This window comes from Scomber japonicus, chromosome 7 (genome assembly GCF_027409825.1).
Source record: "Scomber japonicus isolate fScoJap1 chromosome 7, fScoJap1.pri, whole genome shotgun sequence".
Taxonomy (NCBI): domain Eukaryota; kingdom Metazoa; phylum Chordata; class Actinopteri; order Scombriformes; family Scombridae; genus Scomber; species Scomber japonicus.
Window position 1 is genome coordinate 17,171,847 of NC_070584.1, and position 16,677 is coordinate 17,188,523.

At 40.0% G+C, this 16,677-nt stretch overlaps 1 protein-coding gene across 1 annotated transcript in view; it reads left to right on the forward strand.

Moving 5' to 3' along the window:
- Positions 1 to 8,032: 8,032 nt before the first annotated feature.
- Positions 8,033 to 16,677, forward strand: part of insrb (insulin receptor b) — an 82,659-nt gene continuing 74,014 nt past the window's right edge. Inside the window, exon 1 of the mRNA XM_053322857.1 lies at positions 8,033 to 8,232. Within this exon, the coding sequence (XP_053178832.1) occupies positions 8,139 to 8,232 (94 nt within the window). The 5' untranslated portion in view covers positions 8,033 to 8,138. The remainder of the gene's footprint in view (positions 8,233 to 16,677) is intronic.

A 16,677-nucleotide genomic window follows, 5' to 3' on the forward strand; every position in this document is an offset into this window, starting at 1 on the left:
GAAATTTCAGTTTCAAAATGTGTTTTATCAGAATTTTAAAGGTGTCAAATATTGTTGCTCATGACATTAACCCGACTAACCAGTGAAACCAGTGAAGTTTTTGATGTAACTGGCAGCAACTATGAGCTTACGGAGTCAACAGAGTCATGACTAATCAATAAAATAGATCAGTACAATAACAAACATTTGCTCAAAGTAATTTAAACTAGCATGTATGACTTCATATTGGTCAAAGGTCAAATCCTAGAATGTGAAAGTGTCATAGCCAATAAATAAGACAAACTACTACTCTGTGAACTCTTTACAGCCTTTTCTCCAATTAAGGAAAACATATAACAACCAAAACAGACGCACACATGTTGCTTGTGCTGTCATGACAACATGTAAGCCATGGTTACAAACAAACACAAAACACCAGTTTACATGTAAGGACCAGAGTTATTGAAACGTTGACTCATATCAGCTGAACAAGAGACAAGTGTAAGAGAAGTTTTATTTCCTTAAGCGTGACATGACTCCAGGATTACATGTGTCCATGCACTTAATATTTATGCTGAGTCTTTATCTGCTCTTCTTGATCTGGTGAAAAATAACTCAATCTTAAGCATCCAGGAGAATGAATATGGAAGGAGACTGTGAAAAGCAGATACAGTGAGTCTTAAATATCTTCAAACATGTACTTGCATGACTTGTGTCTGACTCAGGGAGCAGTGAGCTGTATACAGTCAGACGTATGAAAGGCTGATTAACATACCGTACGTATGTGATTCATTCATTCTCAGTAATGCACATCAATCTTCTTTATGGATAATGCACCCCTGGTTACAATTACAATACAACAGAGACAGACAGATATAGAGACTGCAGACAAACTAATGCTCCGCAGATCAATCCCATGACCGGACAGGCAGCTGTTATCAACGTGGATTATCAACATGGGTTGTGTGAGATTTATCGGCTCACTGTACGCATCATAGGACACTTAATCACAATGTTGAGCCAGGCTCGGTGTTCTTTCAAAAAGCTTAGTCTTCCTCATCAGTGGCTTAATCTGACACCTACTATCATAGTCAGCAGCCCTCACCATCATCTTCCTCTCTGCTCCATTTTCAGATCAACTGTTTCACTTGCAGACAAATGAGCTATCCCTCAACTCCACCTGGATCATCAGGGACCAATTCAGTCTATTCAACTTCACTCCTTCTCATTCACAAATTGATAAGGGACTTAGCTTCACCCAAAGAGGTAATAGTATATACATATAATAGTTATATATGGTATAAATATACTATCTATATATATATATAAAAGAGAAACAGCAGAAGTAGATGAACAGGTGCAGATTATAGACAAGTAACTAAGATACCATATCATTTTATTCATACAGCGCTTTTAAAAGCACTATGCATTATACACCTTCATACAAAGTGTGTGAAGTGCTTGTCTTGAAATGCAAAACAGTAGTGCAGAAGATGACATACATAGTCAAATAAAAAATACATGCAAAATACAATAAAAAGTTGAGGTATGAAAATGATGTATGAAGGTGCAGCGCAAAATGTAAAAGATGACATTACAGTCAGAGCCACAGAATGGCAATGCCTAGACATCCCCCTCCACACACACACACACACACACACACACACACACACACACACACACACACACACACACACACACACACAGCACCTGTACAGGAAGAGGAGCATGTTCCACATTACAGACCTGCTACAGCAAGAGTGCATGAACACATTACATTGTTTTGCATGCAGTATAATTTGGAACTTCATTTGCTTGTGAAAGCTACAGAGGAAATTCATTGATTTCATGCAGATATTTTCTACAGAGTAACCACAATAGTGAACTTGCTTTTGCACAGACAGTATGCACTTTAACAGTCATGTATCCTGGTGCATATATAGTTTTGTAGACTCTCTTTCCTGTGTCGCATGTATGTACAGAAGCTTTGCCATTTAAGACAAGAGAGAGGAATAGGTGTGGTAATAGTTTGCTTACATGATGATACAGTATGTAACTTCACTGAATAATGATGAGATACAACCAGGGAATCCTGCCTGTTGTATGTCTGTTTGTCCCAGCTGCAGGTTGCAGGGCCTGAAGTGCAGGAACAGCAAGTGCTAAAAGTATAAATCACTAACACAGGGAGCCGTTTGAAGAGGATAATCCAGGAACGTTTTGTCTATTTAAGCTCATGACCCTCTCCTTGGTGGACAGTCTATCACGCACACGCACACACACACACACACACACACACACACACACACACCGATGCCCTCATGCATACCCAGACACACGGAGGCTGAACGGAGGCTCCTGCTTCCTGGCTCCCCAGGCAGCTAATTACTGAGCCTTCTACACCAACAAAGGAAAGAGACTCTCTCCATTCAAACATATTAATCCCTCCATTTAGAGGCTGCAGCAGAGACGACTGCAGAGAGAATGAGCAGGAGTTTGTTTAGCCTTCTGCATGCGTACGTGTGTGTGTGTGTGTGTGTGTGTGTGAGAGAGAGAGAATCACACACGGTATGCAGCAAGAGTTAATGTTACAGAAGTTTACGCTGTGACGCAGGAGGAGGAAATGCAAATATATGGGTTTGTCATTCATTTACTTGTATGTGTGTGCTGAATGATAACTGCACTCATGAATGCTGCTGCTCTCTAAGCTGTAATGTGTCACCTGACTGGTCCCTGATGAAGCCTAATAGATATATTATTTGGACCTGAACTCGAAATGAGCCCCTTCAGTGCCCCCTCTTTCCAACAGGAGATCAGTTGGATTGAGCTCTGGTGACCTGTGTGACTGCCAAATCATTTTATTCACATTATTTTCATTCTCATCAAACCATTCAGTGACCCCCTCCTGTTCAGAAGCATCTGTGTAGTTGAATAAAGTGAACAGCACGGTGTCAAAGTCAAAGGAATAGTTCATTTTAGGAAACGTGCTTATTCGCTTTTGCCGAGAGTTAGAAGATTGATACCACTCTCATGTTTGTACGGTTAATATGGAGCAACAGCCAGCAGCTTGTCGGCTTAGTTTAACATAAAGGCTGGAAACAGGGGGAAACAGCTAGCCTGGCTCTGTCTAAAAGGTAACAAAATCAAAGCTCACTAATTAATACATTATATCTCACTTGTTTAATCCTTGGTGTAAGTTTAACAATTTTTGGTTTAACAGGCGGTCATGGAAGTAGTTTCATATTTAACATGCAGGCATGACATCTCACTCTCATTGTTGATACCTTGCTGGACCTGAAAGAACAAAACAGACTGTGGTTGAAGATAAATGTATCTTTTGATGTGCTGTTATTGGGGAAATGATTTTCACATGTATGCTGTACAGTTGTGGTTTGCCAGGAGACAATGGGAAAAAAAGAAAAAAAGTAATATATGCCTAATTTAACCTGCACACAAAGATATTTGGATACTTGAGGAACAGCTTTCCCTCATGTAAAACAGTCAAACTAATTGTCTTTGTGCCATTCACATGTCTGCATATCCCCAAGCAAGAATAAACTATTTGCCAGGTGGAAACATCCCAATTCTGCCTCATCCCAATTGTGTGTCAGAAGTGAATACTATAGAGAGAATAAGTTGTTTAGGAATGTTTAAAAACCCATATTTGATTCACAATTCTTTATTTGCACTCATTATATAAAGCACACTTTACCAAGGTATTCTTACCACCATCCCGATACTGCACATGCTGAGAGAATCAGTTCATGTGTATTTGACATACCCTCTTCGCCTTCCTCTCAGGTCAAATTTAATCCTATTTATTCGACATATAACCCTTTGTCCCTGTTTGACATTTGGAGTAAGTGAATTGGCTGAGGTTATTTTTAGTGCCACCTACTGAAATGAAGTCGTAGTACAATGGAGCGGGAGCAGGAATGCTGCACAAGTGCTGCATGTGTAGACTCATATAACAGCGAGGTTAGTGGGATAAAACGCCATTCACTCGACTCTCTCTTCTCGTGCTGAAAAAGGAGAGAATATGGGGCTGTAGTACAGTACCTGTGTGAAGAGAGAAAAGAAGAGGCGTGTGTGTGTGTGTGTGTGCACGCTTCCAATTGGCGTCAGACAGCGTGTCTACCACAAAGAGATCTGTTTTGACTAGATTCCACAACCCTTAGTCCTTCAGACCTGTGACATTTAATCTCACTAAGGCCTCATTTACTCTGTTCACTGGGTAACAACATTCCTCAGATTAACAACAAGCCTGCTCCACAAGCTCTTAGCAGACTAGTGTGTACCCATCCAAGCACACAAACGGCACCCCTACGTTATAAATAAAAAGTACATGTTCTATTCTTTTTCTTTTCTATGTCAACAGTCCTCGGGTTCAGGTGAAAATGTGGTGAGGTTCAGTCTCTCTGTCAGTTTTATGGTAGGAAGAACTTCCAGGTTTTGTGTGCAGTTAAGTTCCTTCATAGGACAGGTTTCATTACAAGGATATTTACTATGCAAATCTGAGAGAACAGTGTGTGTGTACCTTCCTCACTGCAGGCAGGTATTTTACTTCCTGGCTGCAGGGCCAAGGTAGTGTGTAATGTTTACACTGCACTATGACACAGAGCAACTTTGCTTTGCCTACAATCTGACTGGTTTATGACAATGTGAAAAAGAAAATCTGGGGGCAATGTAGAATGAACATAAAACAGCTGCATGTTATCTTGTTTGGGTATTTGTAGTGTTGTGAGGTTACCTGAATCAGTATGTATGCAGGGGTTTTCTGCTCTTCTTGTCTCACCAGTTGTTTTAATAAATGCAGACTTTCCACTAAATGTATATGAAGATTTTCATTCCAAAAATGTTCAAGCTCTATTTCAGAAAAAAAAACTGTATTGCTGTGTGAACTTCATGTAGAAATATTTGAAAACATTGTTGTCCTCAAAAAATAATTATTTTCTTTCTAACCTGGAGATCACAACCTCCACACGGGATCATGAGATTAATCTAGGGCAGAAACTTGACTCTCTATCAAGAGGTATTTTTATTTTCTAGATTTATGTCTATTTTTTTGTTTGTTTTGTGAAATAATAAATAGTTTTAAATAATCCATGCAGAGGAGTTATTTTTTATGTTGTATTAAGGTTTCACATGCATGCAAAAAATCCTCCTATTTTTGACACTAGTCCATGTTAACTTTGAATATCTCACTTTAGAGGAAAACTCTTCATGTTGTCAGGAGTCATTTCAGCTCTCCTTTAATGTCTACGTAAACCAAGTAAGGCAAGAATATTAATGATTGTCTTTTATGATAATCAAAGGTTGTCTCTTATGAAAAGCAGACAAGGCACAATTTCTTTTCTCTGGTCTGCTTTCTGAAAAGATGTTATCGGCTGTTAGTTCATGTGGTTCTGTTATCTTCATCTTTGTTGTTATTTTCTAACATATTCTATCGTTGGACACTGAATGAACCTGTTGCTGTCATGATAAATGTTGGTGGGCCGTGTACACACCAAGTATACTGATGGAAGTAGGTACAGGACTTTGTCTTTTTATCCCTGACAAAATTTGATACATTGTATTTTAATTAATATATATTAATATTGTCAATAAGTCAAAACAAAAACTAAAAAATGTGGCTCAAATCACAAGTTGATAGGCATGTAAATAGCCTATAAATACACTGCAACTGCAAGTGTGGCCATTTAAATCAATCTTTAATTAAAATCTTTTGAATTAAAAATATTGATTTCCTTGTTTGTTGAGAAGGCTGCTATAAAAAAAGGGGAAACCCCCGCAAACAAAACTTGTTAGCTACTTCATGCAGAGCTATTGTGTCCATAAACTGGAAATATTACAGTTCCAGTTGAAACTTCCCTTTACTAAACAGTCTACTGTTGAATATTAACCGACAGTTTTAACAGGTATTATTCCATACAGATGATCACCATATCTCCTCTTCTCCTTTTCAGGATCAAATTTGAACCATTTTTACATTTGAGAACAGTAAAAACAAATCTTTTTTAAATTATGTGACCCCCCTTAATGTGATCCAGGATACACAAAATGTTAATATTTCAACATGTTTGTGCAGCTGATTGACATTTCCGCAGTGTTTGTCCCTTAATTATGCATAACCCCCCCCCTCCAACAAAACTACCAAAAATACTGTCCCATTCTTCATATTTAATATAATTCACTGAAATCAGTATTCTTATATCATTATATTCTCATTATATTCTTCCTTTTATGTGAAGAACTTGGTGTATGCCATTTCTTTTTGTTGAATTGAATTGTCTTCATTGTCACTGTTATTGTTGTAAAGCAGTTTGTGTTGCATTTATTGTATGAAAGGTGTAATACATTATTATCATTATTATTATTATTATTATTATTATGGGACCATTATATGGTGTAATTGTAAATGTTTTTCTTCTGCAAAAACAAAAAGTGTAACAACTAAAGGACACTCTGCTCTCTGAAAGCTTCATTAAGGATTAATCAGCATTTATTTGTGACTAATGAGGTTTTCATTAATGATTTGTGCCTCAGAAATGTGACTAATTATGAGTGGAGGGGTCAGAATATGGACAGTATGTGAGGGTTAAAGGGTGTTAATGAGTGTTTACCTCCCTCTCTCTCCTCCTCAGTCCACTTGACAAAGAGCACCGGTGCACCGACACCAGCGGCAGCGCGGACTCAGACACTCCCGATCCGCACTGAGGTTACTGAGCGGCGGGTACTCCGGTCCGGGTTTTGCGGGCGGCCATGTGTGGCCCAGCTGAGGTGACTGGCAGGACTTGTTTACTGGTGGAGAGACTCGCAGAAAGAGAGACGGAAAGAGGGGGAACCTGAGGGAGAGCGATCGCTAAAACGGAACGGGAATCCAAGTTTTTTTTTTTTAACACTTGACCCGTCTTTTTAAAGTCTTTTCACGTTTGTTTACCTCATCCTTTTTTGACTATCGGAGACGGGATACCTACTTTGTGTGCGTGTTTTTCTCTATTTTATTGTAACTCTACCGCCGACACTGAACCCTGGTTTGTTTTGGATTAGCTAGCCACCGTTAGCTGTTTTTTCCCCTCAGCAGCTAACATTAATCAGAGGTGGAGAGCGTGGTGCTGGAGACTTTTCTCACTTTACAGCACCGTGTTTTTCCTACTCCTCTCTACAGTAAAAAAGGAGAAAAAGAAGTAACATTTATCTCCTCAAGTTTCCCCCCCCTCTTTTTTGTTTTCTTTTTTTCTGTGTGCCGTTTTATGGGAGCTCAGTCGTTTTGCGGCGTGGTGGTCAGCGGGGGTGAAGGAGTTCAGAGGAAGGTCGTAGTGGGGAAAGAAAGCTGTGTCGCTGCACGTAGCTGCTCGGAGGAGTTTCCTGGGATGTGCTCCTATTTGTCTTAAAAAAAGGAAGCATTTGAGAAGATACTAGCAAACAGAGGGGGGAACATAAAGACCTGTGGACTTCAAAAGAGAGAGCGCAACCCACCACCACCCCAAACCCTCCTTCTCCAACCCCCCCTCCCCTCTCTGCCAACTCCCGTGCTTGGCTGTGTGTTTGGGGCGATATCCACAACTTCAGCCCATGTCTGCTGGAAGAAGAGAAGAAGAGGAGGAGGTGGCTGCTTTTTTAAAACGCCGTGCATGAGAAAATGTTTGTTTTTGAAGTGGGTCTTTCCTCATTGGAGCAGTGCGTTACAGAGAAATGAGCCCGGAGCCAGTGGATCTCTTTCTTGGACCTCAACGCGTGGTGGGATATTAATAATACTACTACTACTACTACTATTATTTCTCTCTTAATTGAGCGGAGCAGCGAAATCAAACAGATGAACGCGGACTGTCGCCTTCACTTATGGAAGATGAAGATTTCCACTCGTACATGTGTCGCCAGAACCCAAGATCACGTTATTTAGTGGTCTGCATTTATTTTCAGGGCTCACAGACATCACAAACTTGGCTGGGAAGACACTCATACATTTATTACCCCCCGGTTTACGGGGGGCAACCTTGACTAAGTTGATTATTATTAGAAGAAATTGTTGATTGCTTATAGCAATTAGCGCCTTTTGAAAGAAACATTTCTCCCTCACGATTGGAGTTTCTTTTTTTTCTTTTTAATTTTTCTTTTTGGAGAAGCTTCAAGAGGAGAGCACAACTTATACTCAAGTCAAAATGAGGCGGTGGACGCTAAAACTGCGAGCACAAATTGTGTTTTTTATCATCTGCGCCTGTGTTATATGCCAGTGTGGACTCATTAATGGAGAAAGTAAGTATTCTGCTTTATTTCTTTATCAGTGTTGCTCTGTTTCTCATGGCACACATTCACATCCAAGTTGCATCTCACTGTTAGGGGAACTGGTTATTTTACACAATGATTTGTTGACTTTAAGTAAATACCATAATATACTACATATTACACGTGTATATTTTACATTTGTGTACGCTTATTGCACCATTTTAAGCTTAAGACACCAAAAACATACAACTGGTCTTATTTAGACACTAGATATTACAATATAAATAATATGTGACTGATGAAGAAGTCAAATACTTGAAATAAATTAAACAAAATAAATTAAAGCTATTTTGTAGTACCACTGAGGAATAGTATAGCAGTGAGAGAGCTCAGAAAATACTCTGATCACGTTATTGTCTGTGTTTATCAATTAATTTAAGTCATGCGTCCCTCTCCTTTATTCTGGCGCATGCGTAAAGTGGAGTACGGGGTCTAATTAAGGAGCTGGTAATTTCGGTTTTCGCAAATGCGTGGCTGTGTGCTAATAATTGATATTCCTCCGTAAAAGTCATTGAGGAATATCCCCGCCCCCTCTCGCTGTCTCTTAAAGGTACATATAGTAGGCCTGTGTTGGATGAGCCAGCCCCAGGGCCAGATTAGTTGCTGTAACTGGACGAGGGTGGTCTGCTGCAGCGCGTCTAAACTGAGAGTAGCAGGATTGGCCCTGTGAGCGCAGCTAGGCCTCTCGTGGCGACACATACACACGGCGCTGCAGCAGCATGAACGTAAACAAATTAGCCGCCGACGCTAAGAAGTCTCTTTATAGGAGGCGGATTAGCCTACATCGCCCTTTAGCTCCAGTTCCGACCAAAGTATGGGCGTCTTCCTGTACGGAGGATGTCTGTTCCGTGTTGCTGTTGTTGTTGTTGTTTTTTTAAAGATCAATGAAGAGGCTTGATAGTAATACAACGGCGTGTAGTCTAAACAGAACTGAGAGAGATAATGATCTGCCTAATGACCTCGCTTTAATAATATCAGTGAAGTGATCATTTGCAGGGAATTTCAATTTGGGCGATTACTGCAAGCTGCTGCAGCAGCATTAAAACCAGAAATATAGTGCAGGGAAAACTCACCTATAGGTGATAACGAGGACCACTTTACACTCCTTCCTTTGTATTTGTTGTTATTTGATCATATTTATCAGCTGTGTTACTCTGGCAAGCCTTGATGTGGTAAAATTATGTTAAAAATATGATAAATTGATTCTCTGTCATAAAATTGATTGAGGTGTAAATTTTAAGGTCAAATTTTTGTAATTGTTACGTTGGCCTTTTATTTTTCACATGAACTATTGGTTAAAGAGTGTTTGATAATGGGATAGAAGTGAATGAAAGGGGAAAAAAAGTGCAGCTGCTTTTCACCATGTTATTAAGTGTTGCGTTAGCTCAGTTTCAATGAATAAACAAACTCACTGGTTGCTATACAGGTACAATAAAATGAATCATGCATATTTTCACTTTTCTTTATATCAGTGGTGTAACCTTTGGCCTACATTTATGCCATTTGAGATTCGTGTGCAGCGTTTTAGATGATGTGTTACATAAGTTCACAAAATGTTTCAGTATGTGAATTTGATCCACGTCAATAGAGAAAATGAGCAGTTTTAAATCATCTTAATTAAATTATTAATAAAACCGTTAGCTCTTTCTTGACTTCAATTAAGTAACATTGGTGATTTTCAGACTTTGAGCTGTCTTACTTAAAAATGGCTCCCAGTGGCCGGGTTCAAAGGAAATGTTCTGGACACTTTACACAGGTCATGTATGCAGACAGAACAGGGGCCCCTGAAAGGGGTCCTCTGAGACTGGGCTGCTGGTACCTCTCCTTCCTCCTCTTTCTTTCTTTCTTTCTTTCTTTCTTTCTCGGGGAATGGGTTACATGTCATTGGCTGTTTCTGGTTCCTGATTTTCTCAATTCTGTGGGAAGTGACCATATTTGGCACTGTTGAGATGTTTACGCCTAAAGGGGGGACAACAACCAAAATACTTTGAATATTTCATTATGAATCCACACGCTGCCTGACATCTCCACCTCAGTCATGGGAAAGAGGAAAACAGTATTGATATATAAACCGCGCTGTGGCTGCGATCTGCTGACTGCACTCTAAAGAACGTGATAAAGAGGTTTTTACAGGCTGTTGTTAGTTTGAATTTCGATGGGGCTGTTGGTCACGGTTATCAGCAAACCGTTTTCTAGAGTAATAGCTGAGCTGTCTCCTGGTCTAACTCGCGAAAAACAAGTTGTGCAACTGGGAGCCTTGCCCCCTTCTTGTTCCTCTCAGGCTTGTAAGCACAGCTCTGTTGGAAAGGGGCAGTGTGTGTGTGTGTGTGTGTGTGTGTGTGTGTGTGTGTGTGTGTATATGCATGTGTTGTTATGTATGCTTTCCACAGTCTATGTGCTTCTGTAACCAGCCCCGTCACATAGACTGCATTAAAGCCTCACATATTTCCCACTCTGACAATCTTGAGTTAAACATCCAAAAAAAACTGTATTCAGGGGGAACATTTGAATAGTTTGGTTGTTCCGTTTCAGCTGATGAAATAATATGTTGATTTATAAAAATTAGGTCTACAGCAGGAGGACGGCCAAGTAGAGATGCCCTCCATTTGTGTGTGAGTTTGTCTGCAGCCCATTTGGATACTCAGGCACTCTTCACTGAAGTGCACAGTGGCATTTTCCGACAATGCTGTGCATGTTGTGGAATGTGTTTGAAGTGGCCCACCATGTAGGTGCCTGTGCATGTGTCACTGTGTGTGTGTGTGTGTGTGTGTGTGTGTGTACACACGTTTATCAGTATGCACCCCAGCCACCCTGCTCTGTCTGCAGGATCTCATCTCTCAGCTCCTGACCTGCCCACTTCCGGGCAATGTATGTTTTCGGTGTATCTCTGTGTGTGTGTGTGTGTGTGTGTGTGTGTGTGTGTGTGTGTGTGTGTGTGTGTGTGTGTGTGTGTGTGTGTCTCAAGAGGAGGTGGCTATGCATGAGAACAGTGTGTACTCGAGCGGCAGGCTCAAGAGTGGGCTGCCTGTTATCACTAGTCCATGTGCCCTGAGTGGCCCCTTGACCCCCCCACACATCCAATTCATCAAATGGACATACTGTTGAGGTGTATTGTTGTGAAATTAGCAAGCATTAATGCATGACGAGCTGTCCTGATACATGAAAACAATGAGTAATGCAGAGGTGAAAAATGTGGTGTCATGATAAAAGCAAAGCAGAGTGAGCATTTCACTACTGAATCTGTTATTTTATATGAAGACCTTTCAGAGGACATTATTGTGCTTATATGATGACCTGTTAAAAAGGATGGAAAGTATTTCATGTATTTAATTAATCATTCATTTTGTAGAAGTTGATTTGTAGTCAGTTTAAGTTGCCAGTAACTGTACATGTAGTATTATGTAGTAAGTATTGTTGGCTTTATTACCAACAATTTAAATACCTTGCAACAGTGGTAAGAGTGAAAAATGCCCACCACTGTTTCCAAAAACCCAAAATGATGTCTTCACGTTGTTCAAAGATATTTAATTTGTTATATTATCAGAAAAGAAAAGAAAAGATAATCGTCTCTTTTGAGCATGAAAAATGCAAAAATGTATGTTATCATTCATTTTCTGTTGATCAGCTCTCACAGATGAATAGTTGAACATAAATATGAATTTAAATTGTCCTGACATACAGCTTCACTGGACGTATGTATGTGAGCCAAAAAATAACACAGTTTTAAAATGCTTAGTCTGATAGCGAGGTTAAATTATGGACTAAATGTGACTTGAATGGTTGGGTACACTGTGTAATACTGTGTAATAGGTTGAAGTAGGATCAAGATAGTGATCCTCATGTAGCTGATAAGAAGGCGTATCATTGAATCCATATGATGTACATTTACTGTTATTTACTATTTACCAAACATACAGTATTCATAATGAGTCATGGCTAATTTCCAGTTGCTGTGTTGTTGTTGTTTGCTTCAATGGCGGCTATGTTATCTGCCGTTCTCATGATCTCGCTATTAGAAAAGCCTGTACTGTATGTTTAATAGGCTCCATGCAAAATCGTGGCTTTCACAATACAGCCTCACTGCTGATTGCAGATTGCCATTGTATGTTTGGGTAGTCCATGCTCACAGAGCCAGCAGACAATGGGGGTCATGAACTGAGGCTCCACCAGCTGTGTGTTGCGTTTCGAGTGTTAGTCAGGAAGGCAATATGTACTGCTAAAGGAAATGAACTGTTGGGGTTCCTTTCCTGAGTGCTTCCTCCTCTGCTCTTATCTTTCCAAGTATCCCTTTCAACTTCTCCTAACTTGCCAATGCATTTTTTTCCCCCATCTTGCGTGTGTGTGTGTGTGTGTGTGTGCCTGTGTGTTCCAGGCAGTCTTTTCCAACAGCATTGCAAGCGGAGGATGAAAAACACAACCTGACCTTTTGACTCCCACAATTCACAGTTTGATCGGCCGACAAGCAAATACATTCCTGTAGCGCGTTTGCTTGTGTGTTCGGTTTTGTCTGCTTTCGACAGACTCTTCAACACCATGTTGACATTGTTTTCATTTAGTGATCAATTGAAAAGGCTGGAAGGATTTTTTTTTTTTTTTTTTTGCACTGCGCCTTTGTGAAGGAGAAAAGATGAATCACAGTGTTCACAACAAGTTCTGGATTTTAACACAGCATCACATTTGATGCTATTTTAACTCACATTGTTAGTGTCTTTAAGTTTTGTCTGGCACACTGTGTAGACATGCTGAAGGTTGACATTAACATACATAACTTTTTATTTAGTTCTTGACCAAATACTACCTCCTTTTAAAACAAGTTCATACAAAAGTGAGAATATCTGTTAGCTCATTTGGAAATCAAACAATGAGAATAATGCAACTGATATTGATCAATGTTATTTAACTAAACTACAGGATTATGCTGTGGCTGTTTTTTGAGAGGATCAACTTTTATGTGTTGGTTTGGTGTGTGAAATATTTCTAAATACTACAATATCAATTAGCCTCAGTGTTCATTACTATTGCATTCATTTATATTCTTAAATTTGTCCAAAATCTAAAAATAAACTGAGGTACTCTGATGTCAGTTTGTCATTAATGTGATGATCAACGTAGTTTTAAACCACTTAAAATGATAGAAACAACTTCAGAGGTGGCACAAAAATATAAACGTACCAAAGTTGGTCTGCTAAGGCACAGTGTAGGTCTATAAAATGCAGGGGACGTAAACATTTTGGCTCATCAAGTAGGGTACAAGTTTTCAGAAGGACAGGTGGAGAGAAAGAAAAGAAACAGTGTCACCTACATTTTGAACCTAACATGCTTTTTTTGGAGACATCAGGCTAATAGTTGCTCAAGCCACATTGTTTTGGGACTACAGCAGATTAGCCAACAGCAGTCCTGAGATTTAGGTGGTTTGATGGAAGATGTCATGCCTTCCTAACAGCCAAACTTTTCCAAAGATGCTTATTAACAGTGACAAGCCAGTTTGTTAATGTCCCTGATGCAGAGTCTATGCTACTGCACCTACCTTACAAAATAAGCTAATAAATGACTCGCCGTCGTGAAAGGTGGCTAAAACCTCCAGAAATTAAAGATGTTTACATTTTACACTTACTGATTCTTTTCCTCCCTGTCCAACACAATATCACGTCAGGTTGTGAATGAAGTGAGCATATGGAGTAGGTGAGTGTGTCTTTCCAGTTCAAGTAGTAGGTAGAGCTATTATTTTAAAATACAAAGCTCAGCTGATGCCATCCTCCCTGACTCTCATTCCTAGATAGAGAACTGTGGCTGTTTATGAAAACCTCTGCTCACTGCACAGAAATGTAGTGTGGTTGGGAGGGGATGGGATGCTGGGGAACACACACACACACACACACACACACACACACACACACACACAGGCAAACACAGAGTGCGCCGTTACGCCATGCTGCAACAATCTGATTTGATAGTCCTTGTTGCTGTTTGGATCTGCCCTATTTTAACTGTTGGTGACTTCACACTGTAAAATCCATGTTGAGCCGTCCCTGTAATGCAGGGATGAGCAAAGGGATCTTTTGGGGCCCTTTTTGCAGACAGGACCAGACACTGGCCGAGACCATGTCCATGTCCTACTGTGAGTAAATTGGAAAATCAATCTTCTTTTTCTCCCATTTTGACCATCCATCCACAGCATCTAAGTGTTTGACCACCAGTGTGTTCTTTCTGCTGTTGTTTTTTTTTTGTTTGCAAAAATGTTGCTAACGGTAAAAATGAGTGCAGTGGTAAAATGTTGACACACTGTATATATTGTCATGTACTCCCAGTTACAGTCACACATCCAAAAAGACTCCCTGGTACAGTCTGTTGTGCAGCCTTGCGTTGTAAACAATAGTTGAAAAATAGTGGAAACCTGTTTGGTAGAAATTATGTAAAGCTTCTGGCTCAAGTGGTCGACGCCTGCTGGGTAGAAGAGATTGAAGTGTTTTCTGTTGTTTTGGCATTTCGGTGGACGGCAGACTTTTTATGTAAGCAGTTGTAGAATTTTGGCCTTTTTAAACAGCGTTTCTAAATTCATCTCCATTAGCGTAGATATGAGTGAGGAGGGCTGGCTACATGAGGATCTCTATTTGGACTCTGGTGGTTACAGTTTAGAAAACCATCCCTTAATTTGAAGGTCAGGCTTTCAGCAGTTGTCCATCTCTGTCGGACACTGATCCTCTAGCTGTTTCAGGGTTGCCCTTCAGGTGAACCCTGCTCTCTCTCTGATGGAAGTGTATGTTTGTAATAAACGTGTTAAGGTGCGTGTATTCATCAAGACCTTGCTCTGTGACCCAAACAATTACTGTGAAATAGTTTAATAATTCACTTCGTCTTATGCGCAGAGCAAAAATTCACAAGTTCCACCTGGACGGTTTTAGCAGTGCAACACTTGTAGCACTTGTAGCTTGTAGCATACTTATACCTTAGCAAAGGTTAGCATGGTTACCTTGTAGCGTCTCTAGTGTCAAAATGCTAAACTACGGACCGTAACACTGACCGAGTGCAACAGTGTTATTAAAATATGCTCCATTATCTCCATAGTGCAATGATACCACGTCTCTCCCCGTCCGCCCCCCTCCCCTCTGTGATGATCAGATGTTCACTTCATCTTTGAGTGAAGCTGTTCAGAAAGACGATTAACACATTTGATTTTTGACTTGGACAGACAGCACATTGGAAGGACCAGTTCTGAGAGAGAGAAAAAAAGCAGTTAAAGTATGAAAGTAAAAGTTGTGGTTCTGTCTCTCTGACTGATTTCTTTTATTTATTTTTCAAATTGAACCAGAAAGTCCCTTGAGATTGAAATCTCTTTTTTGAGGGAGACCTTGAACAAGACAGCACAGCACTTACAGTTTTAAGTAGAAATAAAACACATCAGATCAGGAATACATACATCAACCACACAAGGAACAGACCACATTAATGACACACTTTCAACTATTAGCACTTAAAGTTGTAGTAATTGCCTTTTTTTAGCCAAGTATCCTATTGTGACTATATGTGTACAAAGTTCACCCTCTTTGTATGTGTATCATGTATTGGAGTGTATATGAGCACTGGGATGCATGAGTGTGTGTGTGTGTGTTTGTTGGACTTGGTGTGGCTATGTAACTGAACCTGATGGGTTAAATTTATTTTGAGGACTGTCATATGACTGAGAAGTGGCCGTTTGACACACAGCCCAGTGTGTCTCTTAGAAGTTAATTACAAACACGCACACACACAGGACTGTAATGTTGATCAGTGTTATCGAGCAGAAGATTGGAAAGATTCAAGCTATGAAATAAAGACAGAGAATACTAAAGATGAATAGAAGATACAGCAATCAGTCATGGATATTAGCTGACTGTAAATGTCAAATCAATTTACACATCATGTTTTTATAGACCTAGTTGACATTTGTGATCACAGCTGTGTAAATTCAACCAATCCCTTGTGATTTTGTTTAATTCCAGCTGTTTTTTCTGGTCAATTTGAAAGTAGGTTAAAAGATGTTCTAATTATTGCACTCTCCTGCTTAAAATAATTTAAATTGGGACTTCAGCTTGGACTTAAACGGGCCAGAAAGCATTTGTTTCTAGTGTACTGTAGAGTCAGAAACATACTATGGATTTGATGATTAAATATGGCATTTGAAGCAGGTTGAAGAAAGTTGTTTGCAGCACAACTTGTACTCCCTCTCTCCCTCCTGTGTGAATGTGTTGTGACTCTTGGCTCGCTATCTCTCACTTGCCTCACGCTGAAGCTCCCTCTACTCCCATATCCATCTCTCCTCTCTCTCCCTCTCTCCCTCCCTCACTCTCTCTCTCCCTCCCTCCCTCCGTTTGCTTTTACGTTCAGGGGTAAGAGGGTTCACTCTCATCCGCTGATTTGTTTTTCTTTCACACTGCA